The 19,875-nt window shown below is 45.7% G+C and overlaps 1 protein-coding gene across 8 annotated transcripts in view; it reads left to right on the forward strand.

The window, feature by feature from the left end:
• VWA3A (von Willebrand factor A domain containing 3A) overlaps nt 1-19,875 on the forward strand; it is a 247,492-nt gene that overhangs the window by 209,666 nt on the left and 17,951 nt on the right. For all 8 annotated transcript variants that reach the window (XM_056534783.1, XM_056534789.1, XM_056534787.1 and 5 more), the window contains 4 exons: nt 12,158-12,265; nt 13,795-13,892; nt 17,339-17,491; nt 18,082-18,190. In XM_056534783.1, the coding sequence (XP_056390758.1) occupies nt 12,158-12,265; nt 13,795-13,892; nt 17,339-17,491; nt 18,082-18,190 (468 nt within the window). The remainder of the gene's footprint in view (nt 1-12,157; nt 12,266-13,794; nt 13,893-17,338; nt 17,492-18,081; nt 18,191-19,875) is intronic.

Below are 19,875 nucleotides of genomic sequence, written 5' to 3' on the forward strand. Positions count from 1 at the left end.
TCCCTTACATATAGCTTCCCCTGAAAGCAGCGCCAGGCCAAGTCCCAAAACTTCTGGGGGATCCTTTTCATGTTTAAAAGGTACAACCCCACCCTCAGATCCCGACCTGGGCAGTCCCTGAGCGCCAGAGGCTTCTGGAAATGGGTCAACAGAACCCGTTTGTCAAGGAACTGCCTTGACTGGGTCCTGATCTCCCACACTCCCAGACCCCACCGACGTATCGCCTTCAGAGTCGGGGTAGCATAAGCCGGAAGATATCCATGGGGCGTGCGGAGGTCCTTCACTCGCCCTCCTCTCTCCCATTCCTGGAAGAAAGGCCAAAACCATGCCCTGCAGGAGAGTACCCACGGAGGAGCCCTCTCTTTCCAGAGGTTTGCGATGTTAGCTTTCAAGAAGGTGTTCGTAAAGAACACCACAGTGTTTACCATAGATAAACCCCCTAGTCTCCTCGTGCGGTACGTAACCTCCCTCCTGACTAGGTTCATCCTGTTCCCCCATAACAGTTGGAAAAACAGGCTGTAGATCCTAGTGTAGTAAGCCTCTGGCAAGATACATACGCTGCCCAGATAGATAAACAAGGGGAGCAGGTACGATTTGATCAGGTGTACCCTTTCCCTGAGGGTCATAGACCAACCCTTCCATTGGTCCACCTTCTGAGCGGCATCCTGAAGGTGGGATAATCATCCTGGCCGAATGTGATGCCTAAGGCTTTTGCTGATTCTTGGGGCCCTGGAAGGGTGTCCGGGAGATCAAACGTGGGATCCCCCCCTCCCAGCCAGAGACTCTCACACTTATCCCGGTTGATCTTAGACCCGGATGCCTCCGAGTAGCGGTCCACCTCCGACATCACCACATCGACCTCCTCCTGTGAGGAGACGAAAATAGTGACATCGTCAGCGTACGCCACCACTCTCTGGGTGACATCCAGCTCCGCCAGACTCATCCCGACTCCCGCCAACGGCCCACAATCTACCCTCCGGACGAAGGGATCGATTGCAAACACGTATAAAAGCGGGCTCAAAGGACAACCCTGACGGACTCCGGACCCCACCTCAAAAGAGCGGCCAGACCAACCGTTCACCAGCGGGAAACTCTCTGCCCCTGCATACAAGATCTTAAGCCAATTAACAAAAGTACTCGGTAAGCCATATCTCAGGAGGACGGACCAGAGGTACTCGTGGTTCACCCGATCAAACGCCTTGGCCTGATCCAGGGACAGCAAGTACCCCTTCCAGAAACCCGCACTACTCCGCTCCACTGCCTCCCTGACACTGAGGACAGCACTTAAGGTGCTTCGGCCTGGAACAGAGCAGTGCTGAGTCCCCGAAAGGAGCCGGGGTGCAAACTTCACCAGCCGATTAAACAGTATCTTGGCCAGAAGCTTCCTGTCCGTATTGAGAAGAGCTATGGGCCTCCAATTCTCAATTCGGCTGGGATCTTTACCCTTTGAGAGAAGAATCAGGGCTGACCTCCTCATTGACTTCGGCAGAGTGCCCGAGGAGAGACACTCATTGAATACCTCAGTCAAGAGGGGAGCTAAAGACTCCTTAAAGGTCCTGTACCACTCGGATGTTAAGCCATCCGGACCTGGCGACTTCTTAGGGGCAAGCCCCTCGATCGCCAGTCTCACTTCCTCTTCCCTGATTTCTTCTGCCAAAACAACAAGAGAGGGGTCTACCCCTGGCTCAGGAATGGTTTCAGCCAGGAAAGCCGACATCCTGTCTCGATCTAGATCCTTCCTTCCCAAGAGGTGCGAGTAGAAGGATCTGACGACCTCCAAGATCCCTGATCTGGACCGATTCAGAGATCCCGTACTATCAATCAGTCCTGAAATGACTTTACTACTCACTGACATCTTACAGTTTCTGTAAGGGTCGGGCGAGCGGTACTTCCCGAAATCCCTCTCAAAAACCAAAGATGCGTGCCTATCGTACTGACACCTCATCAGCAAGGATTTCACTCTGGAGATATCCTCTCGGCTACCTCCAGTCGAGACGAGAAGCTCAAGTTTCCTCCTCAGACCCTGATACAAGCGATACCTGTTCAGGGACCTGAGGCTCGAGAGCTGGCGGAAGAACCCCGCAACCCGCTTCTTGAATATCTCCCACCACTCTGACTTACTACTACAAAGGTCCAGTAAAGGTACCTGACTCTGAAGAAAATCCTCAAAGGACTGTCTTACCTCCGCTTCCTCCAGGAGGGACGAATTCAGCTTCCAATAACCTTTTCCCATCCGGGGGGTCTCTGAAACATTCAGGGAAAACAAAATCATACAGTGATCGGAGAACTCCACCTCAACCACGGACACTGCGGAAGAGACGGCTTCCTCCTTCAAATAAAACCTATCTATTCTAGACCTGCGACTACCTTGATGATAGGTGAAACCCGCGTGGCCCGAGGGGCTCCGGTTGTGGGCATCCTCTAGGCGAGCTTCTCTAGTTATGCTAATCAGTGCCACACTATCGCAAGTCAGCGGACCATTGGAGCCTCTCCTATCTTGGGACCTCGTGACATTATTGAAGTCCCCTCCAAAGATCACCTGCCGACTCGTAAAAAGAAAGGGCTTAATCCTCATAAAGAGATCTTTACGGCCCCGCTTAGTTTGCGGGGCGTAGATGTTAATGAGTCGGAGCTCTTGTCCCTTCATGAAGACATCTAAGATCAGGCACCTCCCCATTTCTAATTCAATAACCCGTTGGCATTCAACAGGAGCGGTAAAAAGGACCGCCACCCCACTATACGACTCAGCCGCAAGAGACCAGTGGGAGGGGCCGCGCCTCCACTCTCTCCTGGCTTTTACCAGGGAGGCTAGATCTGACAACCTGGTCTCCTGCAGATACAAAATGTCGGCTTCAACACGGCCGAGAAAATCAAAGGCTGCAAATCTAGCCGTATCCGACTTTATGCTGGCACAATTAATAGATGCCAGCGTCAATGGGGTGAGTGCCGCCATACAGGGTGATTGAATTAGATGGCCTCACCCTTTATTTCTTTTTCCCCTTCTTTTTAGCCCCCTCATCCCCCGAAGACGACGAAAGGGCAGGACCACTCTTACATCTTTTTTTAGACTCCGATTGGTCCATAAGGTCCCCGTGTCCGTCCGGCCCCGGTCTAGCCCTGCCCTCTGAGGAAAGTGCCTCGACAGGACAGGGCCCAGTTCCCCCCAGAGGCTCTTTCTCCCGAGGCACCCCGCCCTCACCTTCCCCCTCCAAGGAGGGGGAGGAGAAAGTATCGAGGACGAGGTACCGGTTTGACAGGTCAATCAGAGGGGGGGCAGCCAGGCTTCCGCTTTGGACCTGGCCCGTAGTACCAGGAGCTTCAGAGGGCTCTGACCTCTTCTTTCTCCCTTTCCTTTTGCCCTTTTCTTTCTTTTTGGGCCTCACCCCACTTTCCTCATCCACACTTTCATAGTGGGAGGAATCGGAAGGGTCGGCCATATTGCTTTCCTCTCTGTGAAGTCTCCTGATCTCCTCATCCAGCACATTCTCCACCAGGGCTTCAGCAGTTACAGGGCCAGCTTCAGGAGCAGGGACTGAAGCTACCCCCGCCACCTGGGCACTCTCCAGCTCCCTACTCCTTCTACGATTTTCCTCCCGCCTTAGTTTGGCAGGGCCCTTTTTCCTCCTCACTAGCCCTGTTGCGCCCCCATCCCTGCCCGTACCCTCCCCAGCCGAGGCAACGTCACAGCTCTCCTCAGCTGGAGCGGCCGCCGCATGGGCGAAGGCGCTAGGACAACGGCTGAAAGGGTGTCCGAGGACACCACACAGGTGGCACCGGATCTGCCGACAGGATGCGGCCAGATGACCCACCCCACCACACAAAGCGCAGACCTGCACAGTACAGGCTGCGCTAAAGTGGGTGGGGCTGCCACACCTGTGACAGACCTTAGGCTGCCCCTGGTAGAAGACCTGGATCCTATCACGTCCAAGGAAGGCGGCTGACGGAATGTGGGCAACCGTACTCCCTGAACGCTTGAGTTTGACGGAAAACGTCCAGGCCCCGGACCAGATCCCGTGCTCATCCAAGTTTTTCTTGGGCATGTCCGTCACATCCCCATACCGTCCGAGCCAGGTCATGATATCATAACAAGAAAGTGACTCGTTACGGGTCAAAACGGTCACCTTCTTGACAGCATTCTGACGGGAAATCGCCTTTACGGCGAACTCCCGCCAGCCGGGCTCGTTTTTTGCCACTTCGTAGTTCGACCAGAAGAGTTCAAGACCCTCCGGCCGAACGAAACTGACATCAAACTCAGACGAACCATAGGGGTGAATCAGAGCAAAGATGTCATTCGCCCTGAATTCCATCTGCAGGAGGAGCTCAACCACTTTTGCGCGAGGTGGGCACGCATCCTCGCCCCTCCAAACCAGACGAACCACATTCCTACGGTTATTGTCCTGCCCGGATGTCGGGAGGGACCAGACCACCTCCCCATTCCTCTCTCGGAAAGCCCCCAAACCATGCCTCTCTATCCAGAAAGACAGGTCGACCTCACCCCTTCCCTCTACCTGGATCGACCTGTCACCCCTGCGTAGAGCCTCCAGGAGGCGCTGTTGCAAATGGCCCCCAGGGCCGGACGGAGACGAGGACCCCCCTGAACCCCCGGCAGTGACATTAGCATAGCTCCTAGGAGCAGTCACTACCGGGGGGGCAGCCGGACCAGAACCAGAACCATCAGCATAACCACTCACACCACTACTCCCATCTTTATTTCCATCCATACCAGACCTCCCATTCATACCACAACTACTCCCACCATCCTTCACTCCACTGACACTCCTCTTATCCACAAGACTTCCACACTCATTCTCACATCCTGCACTCTTATGCTGACTAACAGATTCTGGGCTGGCTGGGACTTGTAGTGTTGCAGGTTTTATCACACTTTTCTTTTCTGGCTTAGCTGCCGGGGTCGATGCTGATAGTTCCTTCTCCTTGGCTGAAGTCACTTCCGGAGTCCGGGGCTGCATCTCCGGGCACACCCCAGCTCCTCCCACAGTGCCAGCACCTGCTTTGCCCGACTGCACGGGCTCTGTGGATGATGCCAGCGCACGGACACTCCCCCCCCTCACGGAGGAGTGCCCCGCAGCGCCCACAGAATACACAGTACTTGGAGGACCGCCCCCCGAGCACACAGACCTACCATTCTCCTCCACCGGCACCCGGACACTCCCCCCCCTCACAGGGAAGTGCCCCGCAGTGCCGGTAATGCCCACAGCACTCGGGGAACCGCCCCCCGAGCACACGGCAGCATAGCTTACCCCGCCACTGCCCACCATGAGCCCATCCTGCCCCTCCCTACTGGCAAGATGGGTGGGCTTCATATCTATTGCGTCCGCAGCCTTTTCTGACGCCATGCTGTATCCCCTATGCTGGCTCCGTTCCACCACAGAAACAGAGTCTGGCAGTCTGGGGGACCCAGCAGCCTGAACCAGCTTTGCAGCTGGCCCAGACTGCTGGAAAGGAACAAACACGTACTGCACTGTTTCCTGGGTCTTTTGTTTCTTTGCCTTACGTTTCACCACCACATCCTCACACTGGTCGTCCCCAAAGGTAAAGTTCTGGAGGTGGGCTGGGGACTCCTGCATAACAATCGCCCTTAATAAACCCCCAGCCGCACTCTCCACATCATCCTCCTCACTATCACTTGATGGTAGTGCCACCTGTGCTGGCTCGATGTAGCTGTCTTGGGTGTCACAGGGAGTAGCTACAGGAACAGCATCCATCTCCACCACTTGTGAATTTTCTTCCACCTCCTTTACACCTTCACCACCATCCTCACTTTCTTCACCGCCACTACTCTCCCCATCATCCACCTCCTCCTTACCTGGGGATTTCATGGCGGCAAACCGGTCTCCATTCACCAGCTTCTCCTTTAAGAGACCGCTCCCCTCAAGTATCTCTGCTCTCCTCTCGTCCAGCTTTGCAATCTCACTCTTCAGAGCCGTAATCCTCTTTTTCAGCTCTGGCCTATTCTTTTTGGATGCTGTGTTCGCCAGGTTCTGAGCAACACGAAGATCCTCTCTGGCCATCCTCATCTCCTTGCCACACTGGTCATATTCGGCAAACCGTGCGGCCATGCGGGAGCAGTATATTGCGCTCGATTCCTTGGGCCCTCTCTCAGCCCACATTTCCAAGCTTTTCCTCCGTGCCTTCCTTCCACCAGATTTCTGGCTTGCACCCGTTGCCGGGGGAGCAGAGCCTGCATTACTGCAGACTCTGCCAGATCTTCTCCCCCGGGCCGGAATGGCTGTTGCTGTTTGCTCTCCACCCCCCGCCAGCCTTGAAGAACGGGAGGTGGAGGCCCTGGGCTCCATGCAGGGAGGCTCTCCCCAGGAGCCTGACACACTCCTGGGAAGGCAGATGGATCACCTGCTCTGGTCTGATCTGCTGGAAGTTTGTGGAGCTCAATAAGGGACACACCCGCACGCTGCTCACACTGAACTGTTGTGTTCACAGGAAGTGCTCTCTGCTGACACCTCTGTCCATGTCAGGAACTGTCCAGAGAAGGATAGGTTTGCTATGGGGATATGCTTCTACTCTGGAAAGTTCCTAAAATGGACAGAGGTGTCAGCAGAGAACACCGTGGACAGAAAAAAACTTTCTCTGTAGTATAAAGCAGCTAATAAGTATTGGAAGGATAAAGATTTTTAAATAGAAGTAATTTACAAATCTGTTTAACTTTCTGGCACCAGTTGATTTAAAAAATTTTTTCCCACCGGAGTACCCCTTTAAAGCGAAATGTCCTGCCCAAACAATAGGTATAATAGAGATCTATGATGCTGTTAGCTGTTATGGGTGATTATTATGCATTAGTAAAGTGCAAGTGCAATGAACGTAAGTGCGGCAGCAAAGGAGACAGTGCAAATACAATTACCACCATAGTATTACAAGGAGAGACCACAATGAGCACTTAACCCAATGGACGTTTGGGTATTGACCTTCCTCCTAGGATGAAGGTCAATACCAAAAGGTATGTTGGGTTTGAAGCTCATTGTGGTCTCTCCTTGTGATACTCTGGTGGTAATTGTATTTGCGTGGTTTCCCTTTGCTGCTGCACTTACGTTCATTTCACTTGCGCTGTACTTATTATTTTACAGTCCTTGGACGCAGTGCAATTCATCCACCTGTTTTGTTTGTTAGTGGGTAGCTGTTGATATTTTGCCCCACATTGCACTTTATTGTACTGACCTTGCATGTGAGATGTACCATGAGTAGTTTAAAGGGGTACTTCCCTGGAAAACTTTTTTTTAATCAACTGGTGCCAGAAAGTTAAACAGATTTGTAAATTACTTCTATTTAAAAATCTTAATTCTTCCAGTACTTAGCAGCTGCTAAATGCTCCACAGGAGGTCCTTTTCTTTTTGAATTTCCTTTCTGTCTGACCACAGTGCTCTCTGCTGACACCTCTGTCCATGTCAGGAACTGTCCAGAGCAGGATAGGTTTGGTATGGGATTTGCTCCTACTCTGCACAGTTCCTAAAATGGACAGAGGTGTCAGCAGAGAGCATTGTGGTCAGACAGAAAGGAAATTTAAAAAGAAAAGAACTTCCTGTGGAGCATATTTAGCAGCTGATAAATACTGGAAGGATTAAGATTTTAAATAGAAGTAATTTACAAATCTGTTTAACTTTCTGGCATAAGTTGATTTAAAAAAAAAAAGTTTTCCAGCAGAGTACCCCTTTAAACTGTTGCCGGTGTCATCTTTCATATTATATTTACACTGTCATGTTTTTAATATAAAAACATGACATAGTGTATGAAGTAATTTCTGTCTTCCACAATTTTTACTTCATAGGTTATGAATAAAGGGGGACATTTACTATTATGTTTATGCCGTTTTTCTGGTGATAGAAAGGAGCATCTTTGGGCGCAGAGTGGTCTTTTTATTTCGCCTTTTTGATATATGCTCTTTTATAAAATGACGGTGAAATCCAGCGGTGTGCCATTTATGAAATGCTGGAGGTTATTCATCATGTGCACCTTTTTGCAAAAATGCACATAAAAAAGCGCATCTACTTTAAATAGGCGCATATTCATTCCACGTTAAGGCGACCTTTCTATTGTGGCTTGAGCCAGCGAAATCAGAAGGAAGAAAACAAAAGCTTCAATATTTATTAAGGCCGCACAACAGACAAAATAGGCTCAACAAATTCTGTCAGGAAAAACAGCATCTTACAGGCCACATTAGGAAATGTCCCCCAAAGTCACAAGGAAGCTGGGCTCTTCTCAGATATTTGTAGTGTGACAGCTGTGACCCTATATTATAGTGCCTCACAGAAAAGTTGCATGTATTTGCAACCTTTATGTCAATAACTTAAAGGAGATATCCAGTGGAATATTTTCGTTTACATTATGCCTGGGCTGCAAAAAATATCGCACTGTAACTCTCCTTCCATCACTCCCTTGATGTACCGATATAGGTCTTCTGGGCCTGGTCTGCATTTTGGAGCCTGATGCATCACACTATGATCAGATAATCACTGGCCGCAGCGATGTCCCGCCTTGACTGGTGATAGACTGAGGGCAGTGTCATGTAAGGAGCCCGGGCCCCACCTTCTCCCTGCTCCCCAGGCCCGTTCCTGGGACATCCCTGTAGCCAGCGATAAGCTGATCGCAATGTGACTCTTCAGGCTCCAAGATGCCGAAGAAGAGCAGGCCCAGAAGACAGAAGACTTATATCAGCATATTGGGGGAGCAAAGGAAGGTAAGTTACAGTTTATTTCATTTTTTTCTCCCTGGGCCCAATGGATCCAAAAAAATAATTCAGCCGGATATCTCCTTTAGGCAAAGTTTCGACTTGTTTTTTTTTCTGGCAGTTTTTGGATATCTGCCACTGCAGTTTTTCAGCCAAAGCCAGAGGTGTATTCCAAAGGAATAGGACATATAAAGGAAGGACTTACACTTCTCCTCCCTTATGGATCCACTTCTGACTTTGGCTCAAAAACTGCAGTGGCAGTATTCCAAAAACTACCAGAAAAAAAACAAGTGGAAACTTAGCCTTAAAGGGGTATTCCGCTGTTCTGAACGCTGGAGCCGGTGGCGGGCACTTGTGATGTCATAGCCCCACCCCCCTCATGCTGTCTTGCCCCACCCCCTCAATGCAAGTCTATGGGAGGGGGCATCACAGCTGTCACAGCCTCTCCCATAAACTTGCATTGAGGGGGTGGGGCGTGACGTCATGAGGGGGTGATGCTATGACGTCACAAGCTCCCGGCGCCGACTCCAGCGCTCAGAACAGTTTGGTCCAAATGCTGAGCATTGGAGTACCCCTTTAAGCCGCACACAGTACAAATCCTCCAGTTACTACTGCAGTCTTAACAATGCTACTTTATCTATGGGACATTTGTGCAGTGTTCGGAAAGACATTGGGGGAGATTTAACAAATCCTGTGTAGGGGAAGAGTGGTATAGTCGCCCATAGCAACCAATCAGATTGCTTCTTTCATTTACAAAAAGGCCTCTAAAATATCAAAGAAGCAATCTGGTTGCTATGGGCGACTGCACCACTCTTCCTCTGCAAAAGTTTTGATAAATCTCCCCCATTGTTTGGTTCACCTTATCCAACAAAACTAGTAACATCTATGACCTAAGCACCAGTCAGCTGTTTATGATGTAGACATGTGCCCGGTGAATGTAAACACAACATAGGTTGGATATACAGTACAATTCCTTGTCTTGCTCATATCTGATAACATAAAACCAGTTTCCTGGTATCTTCAGATTACGAGACCATTGTATTCTTTGTTTTATGACGCAATGTTACTATTTTCTGGATGTCTTATCTCAGTCTTAGTAACAGATAGAGAATGCTGTATAAATGTTTTGTCCTGAGAACTGCAGCACATACTGTATATCCTGGATGAGCGTGCAGGCTATCCTGAATGAGCGTGCAGGCTACATTCTATAAGTGAAATCATACAACCCAGTGTTAGAGTGAAACCACACAATCTGGTTATGTTGTGGTTGACTACGTGCAGAACTTCTTCAGGAATGCTGCTGTTAAAGGGGTACTCCGATGGAAAACAATTTTTTTTTTTTATCAACTGGTGCCAGAAAGTTAAACAGATTTGTAAAACACTTATATTTAAAAATCTTAATCCTTTCAGTACTTATCGGCTGCTGTATGCTACAGAGAAAATTATTTTCTTTTTTAATTTCTTTTCTGTCTGACCATAGTGCTTTCTGCTGACACCTCTGTCCGTGTCAGGAACTGTCCAGAGCGGGAGAGGTTTGCAATAGGGATTTTTTTGCTGCTCTGGACAGTTCCTTAGATGGACAGAGGTGTCAGCAGAGAGCACTGTGGTCAGACAAAAAATAAATTAAAAAAGAAAAGAACTTCCTCTGGAGCATACAGCAGCTGATAAGTACTTGAAGGATTAAAATGTTTAAATAGAAAACATTTACAAATCTGTATAACTTTCTGGCACCAGTTGATTTAAAAATGAAATTGTTTTCCACCAGAGTACCCCTTTAATCTATGCTTTGTAAGGCTGGGTTCACACCGCATTTTTGCAATACAGTTTCTGTATCAGGTTTTTGATTTAAAAAAAAACGAATTCCTCAAAACCTGACTAAACTGTATCAAAACGTGTGTACAAATTTTAATCCGTATATGGTTGAAAACCATATATACGGTTTGAAAAATGATGTCTGGTTGTATTAATTTTCTAAGAAAAAAAAAGTATTCATTTTCAACTTTTCATTCCATTATGAATAAAGTTTCACTTGTATGATTGAAATTCCAAGAAAAAAATTGTGCAAAGTCAAAAACCGCATGGTGAAAGCCGGATGGAACCGAACGCACATACGGTTGTGTACAGTTCCCATTAACTCCCATGTTAAAAAAAAGTACGTTTCAATACGGTTTTTCACCCGTACCAAAAACTGTGGTAGGCTGAGGTTTTGGGTACGGGAAAAAAAGGGACGAACCGTACAGGATGCAAAACGGACACAACCTGATGTATCGTTTGGTATACGGTTTTTAATGGAGAGTCTATGGGTATGGTTTTTAATATGGTTCCAAATTGAAAATGTATACAGGAACTGTATTGCAAAAACGTGGTGTGAACCCAGCCGTATACAACTTGCCAGTTGTTGCTATTTAGCAGTTATATGTAACTTTTTCATTAGTGTAATCTGCTGTTTCTGTGTCTGCTCGAATAGCACTTCAGCCGCACACAGTTCAGCAAAAACAAGAATGATGCGCCCAAGATCTGCATGGAGATGCATACAAAAAACGTGCGGCCAGCAGAATAAACCACATGATGCTAAAACGCACCATTAACGGAGTATTCTGGGTTCATACTGTTTCCCAACTGGGGTGCCTCCAGCTGTTGCAAAACTACAACTCCCAGCATACCCTATCCAAAGGATAGTGGATAAGATGTATGATCGCAGGGGTCACGCCCCCTCCCATAGACATGAATGGAGGGGGCGTGATGTCACTAGAGGGTGTGGCTGTGATGTCACATCCCCTTCTTGGAGGCAGCGGCTGGCACAGAATGCCAGGGGCTGCACAGAGATCGCAGGGGTCCCCTGCACCTTTGGACAGGGGAGAAGATGTATACCCCCCTAATACAGCTAATGTTTCTACTTACAATGAGAAATGTGATGTTACTACATAACTGCAGTATAACTGCAAGGCAACCTGCCCTTATGGTTTCACCCAAACAAGCGCTTAGTTCTGAGACCCCAACCAATCAGGAGAACAAGCTTTTAACTTCTTGCAAGAGACAAAAATACTGGAGATAAGATTTCCATTTTTTATGAGAAAATATCTACAGGAGCTAAAACACTAAAAGGCAGAGCTGATAAACTCACAATCGCATTTGTCACCTGATTCCAAAAATATAATTTTTTTTTGGCTCCTTTCATTCTGTATATGTTCAAACACTATAGGTGCCTTCATACTTTAAACTAAACCTGCCTGAACCGCTGAATGTGGCGGGATCGGCAGATGATCTAATACCTATGAGGATGCCCTGACTCTCTGCCAATGGTTGATGTCAGGGGAAAGATGGATGTCAGATTCCATGTCAGATTTCAATATTCCCATAGGAAAATGGGAAATAAATGCATGCTGGCAGTGACAGCTCTTTATTGTGAATAGACACCTGTACATACATTGTATATCAGCGTTCCTAAATATGTTACAGCTCATCCTTTCAAAGACTGGGGCTTTACTAATGACAAGAAGGTGAAACAGAAGAAACTACAGAAACCGTCCATCAGTTCCTTTTATACTGAAAACGGAAAGGGTATTGGTATGTGACCTTCATTACCTATTGCTTGTGTAAAGTATTGTAAAACAAAAATAGAGAAAAAGAAACTCACATCCACATTGTATTTTGATCTACTTGCTTCTCAGCATAAATTCAAACACTAACAGGTTGTTATTATACATTTTGATCAAAAAGTACAAGCCCACTAGCCATGTCAAAGCCACCTATTTAGAGTGGGTCCCTAACCTAACAGTGGCGTAGCGCCGGGCGGTGGCATTTTTAATTAGCAGGAGACTGCATAAGGGTTTCCTCCTTACATTCTCCCAGCCCTCTGGCAGGGAGCACATGGTAGGTGTTCACACTGGTGTGGTTTTCTGTGGCGGCCATTGTTTCTGTGATGCTTTGTCTGTGGGGTGGTGTGGCCCAGAGCCAGGTGCTTGGTCGGGCAGCAGTGGGGCTGGCTGGCCACTGGGTCGCTCCCCCCTGTGTGCATGGTGTCTCGGAGGCAGTTGTCGCCGCCCGGTGCTACGCCAGGGTTGGGTTAGGAACCCACTCTAAATAGGTGCCCTTGACGTGGTGAGTGGGCTTGTACTTTTTGATCAAAATGTATATAACAACCTGTTCGTTTTAGAAATTATGCTGAGAAGCAATTAGATCAAAATACAAATGGTGGATGTGCGGCTGTGTTTCTCTATTTTTGTTGTATACTTGTGTAAAGTATTACTTGCTGTCAGGCTGTGAACTTATTTATTTTTGCCTTTTTTCACACTGCGCTGTGATGAAAACTTTTTGGTTGTTAATAATATAAGACAATCTACAGAAGACAAAAATAAGATAAGTGGCACTCACATAGTAAAATTCTTCAAATCTTCAGACCTTTATTTTAGTGGAGTACATCACCGCACCATGCAGAAGAGAGACAAGGGTTACAGCTGTTTTGCGTCACATATCGCTTCTATGGAACCTTTATCGAATAACATAGGCAATTTGCTGATAAACAACATTAATACCCTAACCCCCTACCCCCTTTACCCTTGTCCTGTTGTATCTGTTTTTCAGAAATATAGGTGGTAGATACAATAGCCACCATTGAGGCTTCAATCATTGTTTTCACACAGCTAAAGTCCAGAATATCAACATCACATGGAATAAATCATGATTCAAGAAATAACACTGATCTCAGAAATGTCTCCCCCCATTACATTCCCCATTTACATCTGCAGTAGACGCACCTTTACAGATTCTGTCATATTTAGCAGCAAGAATAGTGCAGCCTGCAGCGCTATTATTAGTCATAGAAATTCTGAATCTGATAGATGCACTATAAGTCGGTGGTGTCCATCCGGGGGCCAATAGTATATGTCATGGGATGGATCCAAACAGAACCGAAAAAAGGAAATAACAAAACACAGGTGTGAACCCAGCCTAAGATTGTCTATACATTTTTGACATATGTATTGCTGTTGTTTCACCTGTTTTTATTTTATTTGTATTCTGGAAACAAATATGTCTGTGTGAGACAAATTCGATATTACAGAATATCATGTTGTTTTTTTATTTATTTCCGGCAGGGGTGGTGTATAAAGATTATCCAAAAACCAAGACTGTAAGGAAGTCTATCCCATTTATTGTGTTACCTAAAGAAGAAGAAGCCTGTTCTACAAAAGCAGTAAGCTATGTAAAATAGATAGAAGATAATAGAGAAGAGAAAATGAAAACTGCTACAGCTTTGACTTTATCACATTGTAATATACAGTATTTTTCGCCGTATAAGACCCACTTTTTCTTCCCCAAAACTGGGGGGGGGGAAGTTGGTGCGTCTTATACGGCGAATACACACACCTATCGCGGCGGTCCCTGCGGCCATCAACGGCCGGGACCCGGGGCTAATACAGGACATCACCGATCGCGGTGATGCCCTGTATTAACCCTTCAGACGCGGCGATCAAAGCTGACCGCCGCGTGAAATCGCGGTGTCCCGAACAGCTTACAGGACACCGGGAGGGACCTTACTTGCCTCCTCGTTATCTGCTCCGTGCCTGGATCCCCTTCATGGCCGGCGCTCTCCTTCGACGTCATCACGTCATCGCGCACGCCGTCCCGTCATAGGAGCGGCGTGCGTATCGACGTGATGATGGCGACGGAGAGCGAGGATCCCGGGGAAGAAGACATCCGGAGCGTCGGGGACACCACGGGGATGCGGCGACAGTGATGGAGCGACATCCAGGGCAGCGGTGACGGTCCGGAGCGGCGGGGACATGTAAGTACTACCTCCTATCCAGTGGTCTTCAACCTGCGGACCTCCAGATGTTGCAAAACTACAACTCCCAGCATGCCCGGACATCCAACGGCTGTCCAGGCATGCTGGGAGTTGTAGTTTTGCAACATCTGGAGGTCCGCAGGTTGAAGATCACTGTTGGGTTCAGAATCTTTTTTTTCTAGATTTTGCACCTTGGGTGCATCTGATATGCCGGTGCGTCCTATAGGGCGAAAAATACGGTACTTTTCATGGCTGTCCGGGTATGCTGGGAGTTGTAGCTTTGCAACAACTGGAGGCACACTGGTTGGGAACCACTGCCTTCATATGATACATCATGATTCCATGTTACATAAGGGCGTGTTAAAGGGGTATTCCAGTATAACAATATGTTTTATATGCTGCTGGGACTGGTGTAAATATTAAGCGGCTTCCAAGATTAGATTCCTTAGCAGGACCTACCCGCTTAGACAATCAATGGCAGCAGCAATGTCCCATCTCGGCCAGTGATTGGTCTAAATGGCCAAGTTCTGCTGAGACATCTTGTCTTGAAAGCAAGGTGAAAAGCCAAGCATCTTGGAAATAGAAGGCAACTATTTAAAGGGAAATCGGAAAACTTTAATCGAGGGAAGGGATCAGGAATTCAAATGGCGCTGACCAGGAACAGGACATCAGCGGTGATAAAAGTAAGGCTGCATGCACACCACGTTTTTGTACGGAACCGTATTGAAAACCGTATGCATTGACTCTCCATTGAAAACCATATGCCAAACTAAGCATCCGGTTGCATCCATTTTGCATCCTGTACGGTTTTGTCCATTTATTTCCCGTACCCAAATCCGTAGCCTACCACGTTTTTTGGTCCAGGTGAAAAAACCTTATTGAAACCGTATACAGTTTTTTTTAACAAGGGAGTCAATGGGAACCGTAGAGAACCGTATGTGCGTACGGTTCCATTCGGTTTACACCATCCGGTTTTGACTTTGTACAGTTTTTTTTTTCTTGGAATTTCAACCAAACTAGTAAAACTTTATTCATAATGGAGTGAAAAGTAAAAAATGTATACGGTTTTTCTTTAAAAAAAAAAAAAAAAAACAGATGCAACCTGACATCATTTTTTCAAACAGTATACAGTTTTTAACTGTATACGGGTTAAAATTTGTACACACGTTTTGATACAGTTTAGTCCAGTTTTGAGGAATCTGTTTTTCATCAAAAACCTGATACGGGAACTGAATTGCAAAAATGTGATGTGAATGCACCCTAAGTACTTTTATTAACTGACATGCAACGCGTTTTGCTGCGCATGCGCAGCGAAATGTGTTGCATCTTGGTTAATAAAAGTACTTACCTTATCACTGCTGATGTCCTGTTTCTTGTTTGAATTCCTGATCCCTTCCCTCGATTGAAGTTTTCTGATTGCTCTGTTCACATGCAGGAAGGCTGCGGACTGGCCCCTCTTACTAATATACACAGGGTCCATTGTTGTGTATGTGGCTGCACAACCCCATACGGTAAGCGGTTTTAATCATTTCCCTTACCATTGTACGGTGGTGCTTCTCACATTGGAGCACCTCTGCTTTCCAATTCAGACATCCTCAAGGGGTTAAAGATTATTTGTCATTGAAGGTGCAAGTTAACTGTTAGAAGCATGTGGAAATGTCCAGATGCTATGTGCAGATGGCTGCAACACCGCATATATCTCAGCTTCTCCTTTCTAGTAGTTATGCCTGAGTGCCGTAAGTGTAAGGACTGGAATCAGCCAAGCTGGCGACCAAAGTATATAGGGGAGATTTATCAAAACCTGTGCAGGGGGAAAGTTGTCCAGTTGCCCATAGCAACCAATCAGATCGCTTCTTTCATTTTTCAAAGGCCTTCCTAAAAATCAAAGAAGCAAGCTGATTGGTTGCTATGGGCAGCTGGGCAAGTTTTCCTCTCCACAGGTTTTAATAAATCTCCCCCATAGTGAATATACATAGGCTGGGCTGTGGCACTTGCAGCAATGGCCCCTATACCAGTGGCCTACACTAGTACTGGATGTTTGCAAAAACTGAAGTCTAGAACTATCCTGGCTGCAAACTAATGTTATATGTGTTATATGAAATAAGTACAAAGGAAGAGTGAGAAACAGGGCACTGGAATAGCTTTGGTTTTTTTCTTTCTTTATGAATATAGTCTTTTTTGTATGTACAGTGGTCCCTCAAGTTACAATATTGTATGTTGAAACCATTGTATGTGGAGACCATAACTCTATGGAAACCTGGTAATTGGTTCTGAAGCCACCAAAATGTCATCCCAAAATAGGAAAAAGTGAGGATTAAACAAAAATAACCAGATAACTAATACAGATAAAGCAAATCCTTACATATAAAAGTAAGAAAGATCTGCTGGAAGCTGTAATCACTGTCTATGTAGAGGACAGGAGCTTCTTCAGGGTCCTGTACAGTATACAGTGTCCTAAAAAGGTAATGTAATGGCGCTGCCCTCACAGGAGCAGCTAACCCTGGCACCGGTAAAGAGTAGTACAGAACATGTAATACCTCCCTATACTGTAGGGGGTGCTACCAGACAGGAATTCAATGCATACGCTTCAGTAATACAGGTATTTTACCAGTAAATTGTCCATTCTGATTGGTCAGTTCTTCCAGCCATTGACACATTTCACAGATCTGTACATTGTATGTTGAGTCTAGTTTTAAGTTACAATGGTCCAGAAAATACCATTGTATGTTGAAACTATTGTATGTTGAGGCCATTGTAAGCTGAGGGATCACTGTATATATTATTAAGATAATGTGTTGTTGCAATTATGATGATGATTATTATTAATTCTACTACATTATTTTCTTCCCTACAAGTGGTTGAAGAAGTTTGGTTTAAAGAAGCTGAAGTTGGAGCTGACCAAGCTGGTGTTCGGCCCGGACTGTAATCACCAGAAAAAGCTGGTACCAGCATTACATAAGAAAGTGTCAGCAAAATACTGCACCATTTTCCCAAGTGTGGAGATCAATGTAAGCCATGTCGTACCTTGTCTACTAGATCCTATGACATATACAACTCATTTGTGATTTGGCCAAACAGTAAGATGTAGATGTTATGAGCGTATACTGGCGCTAGGTGATCTATTATTGTCTAGAATGCAGCTAGTTGTAAAAATAAAAACCCTAAGTACCATTTACCATAAAGACACTTAAATAATAAGAAACAACAGTGCAAAAAATTACTTTGATTAGTGCATGCTCAATCCCACTTAGTATGCATACAATGCTTTACCACATACACCCCAATTCAACAATATTCTACTCCCTGTTGCTACACAACTTTGATAAAACAATGACAACTATGAGTGCGGCCTGTCAATATCCTTGTCATAGCTGCGTTTGTTTTATCAGAGTTGTGTAGTTGTGTGGCATTGTATGCATGCTCAATGGGATTGAGCATGCACTGAACAAAGTCCTTATTTGCACTCTCGTTGAGCACCATTTATTTCAGGGATAGGGGATCTGAAGATGGGAATAGCCCTTTATATCTTGGTTATATATAGCTTGTATATAAAGCTAATACAAACATGTTGGTTACATAAAAGAATTCTTTTTGACAGGGAGTTGTGAAGCATCTTCAGTTTCAGCCTAAGGAGCTGGAGGAATATATTGAACAGCTAGAAAAAACTTTAAAGCGTTACATTCAGCGGCTTCAATGGCTTCTTTCAGGTGACTATTTCTTTATTTTTTTTGCCAATTTGTTAATCTAGTTTAACATATTTGTGCTGTAAAACACCCATACAGCTTAAAAGTAAAATATATTTTTCAATTGCTGTATAAAACATTGCTGCAAGACACAGCTTCAAAAATCAGCTAATAAACTTTAAAGTGTTTTCTTTCTTTCCATTGAAAACTTTTGACATGTCATAGAGATATAAAACAATGTCAAAAGTTTTGATCAGTCAGGGTCTGTGTGTTCAGACCTCAATGAATTGCAGAAATAAGGAGAAGAGCCCAAAGCTGCTCTCCCTTCAGGCAACTGAGACAGACCCATAGACTTGCACTGTAAGTTTGCCTCAGTGAATATGCTTCTCCTGGCTTGTTCTTCTGATCACAGGGGTCTAAACACTCAGACCCCTACTGATCAAAACTTTTAACGTGTCCCTAGGATATGTCAAAAGTCTTTTCAAGTGACAGTGCCTATGTAAGAGAGCACAAGGAGGTATAGCTGTCGGCACAGTCACCGTGTGTTACCGTACTATATAGCACCTGAGGAAGTTAGGCTGTGGACATCGGTGGGTATAATACACAATCCTGGGGGTGCTCTATCCTTTTAGATACAGCTTTAAAGGGGTACTCCACTGGAAAAAAAAAAAATTTTAAATCAACTGGTGCCAGAAAGTTAAACAGATTTGTAAATTACTTCTATTAAAAAATCTTAATCCTTCCAGGACTTATCAGCTGCTGTATGATCCACAGGAAGTTCTTTTCTTTTTGAATTTCCTTTCTGTCTGACCGCAGTGATCTCTGCTGACACCTCTGTCCATTTTAGGAACTGCCCAGAGTAGGAGCAAATCTCCATAGAAAATCTCTCCTGCTCCGGACAGTTCCTAAAATGGACAGAGGTGTCAGCAGGGAGCACTGTGGTCAGGCAGAAAGGAAATTCAAAAAGAAAAGAACTTCCTGTGGATCATACAGCAGCTGACAAGTCCTGGAAGGATTAATATTTTTTTACTAGAAGTAATTTACAAATCTGTTTAACTTTCTGGCACCAGTTAATTTAAAAGAAAAATGTTTTCCAGTGGAGTACCCCTTTAGCAAGAAGAATTTTGGAGTCACTCACCACGGATATAGTGTAAAAGTCTCTCTTTATTTCACAAGGAGCTTAACATAACAAAGGGCAGGATATAAAACTAGGGCGTCAACACAAGGTAACAGTCGCTTCGCGCCCCTTCTGGTGCTTCGTCAGACCACTCTGCATAGTGCCTACTTTTTTTTAATCAACTGGTGCCTGAAACTTAAAAAGATTTGTAAATTACTTCTATTTAGAAATCTTAATCCTTCCAGTACTTATCAGCTACTGTATGTTCCACAGGAAGTTCTTTTTCTTTTTTAATTTCCTTTCTGTCTGACCACAGTGTTCTCTGCTGACATCTCTGTCCATTTTAGGAACTGTCCAGAGCAGGAGCAAATCCCCATAGCAAACCTCTCCTGCTTCGGACAGTTGTGGTCAGACAGAAAGGAAATTCAAAAAGAAAAGAACTTCCTGTGGAATATACAGTTGCTGATAAGTACTGGAAGGATTAAGATTTTTAAATAGAAGTAATTTATAAATCGGTTTAACTTTCTGGTACCAGGCGATTAAAAAGAAAATGTTTACTACTAATACCCCTTTAATGTTTTCTCCTAAATAC

The sequence above is a fragment of the Hyla sarda genome, chromosome 8 (genome assembly GCF_029499605.1).
Source record: "Hyla sarda isolate aHylSar1 chromosome 8, aHylSar1.hap1, whole genome shotgun sequence".
Taxonomy (NCBI): Eukaryota; Metazoa; Chordata; class Amphibia; order Anura; family Hylidae; genus Hyla; species Hyla sarda.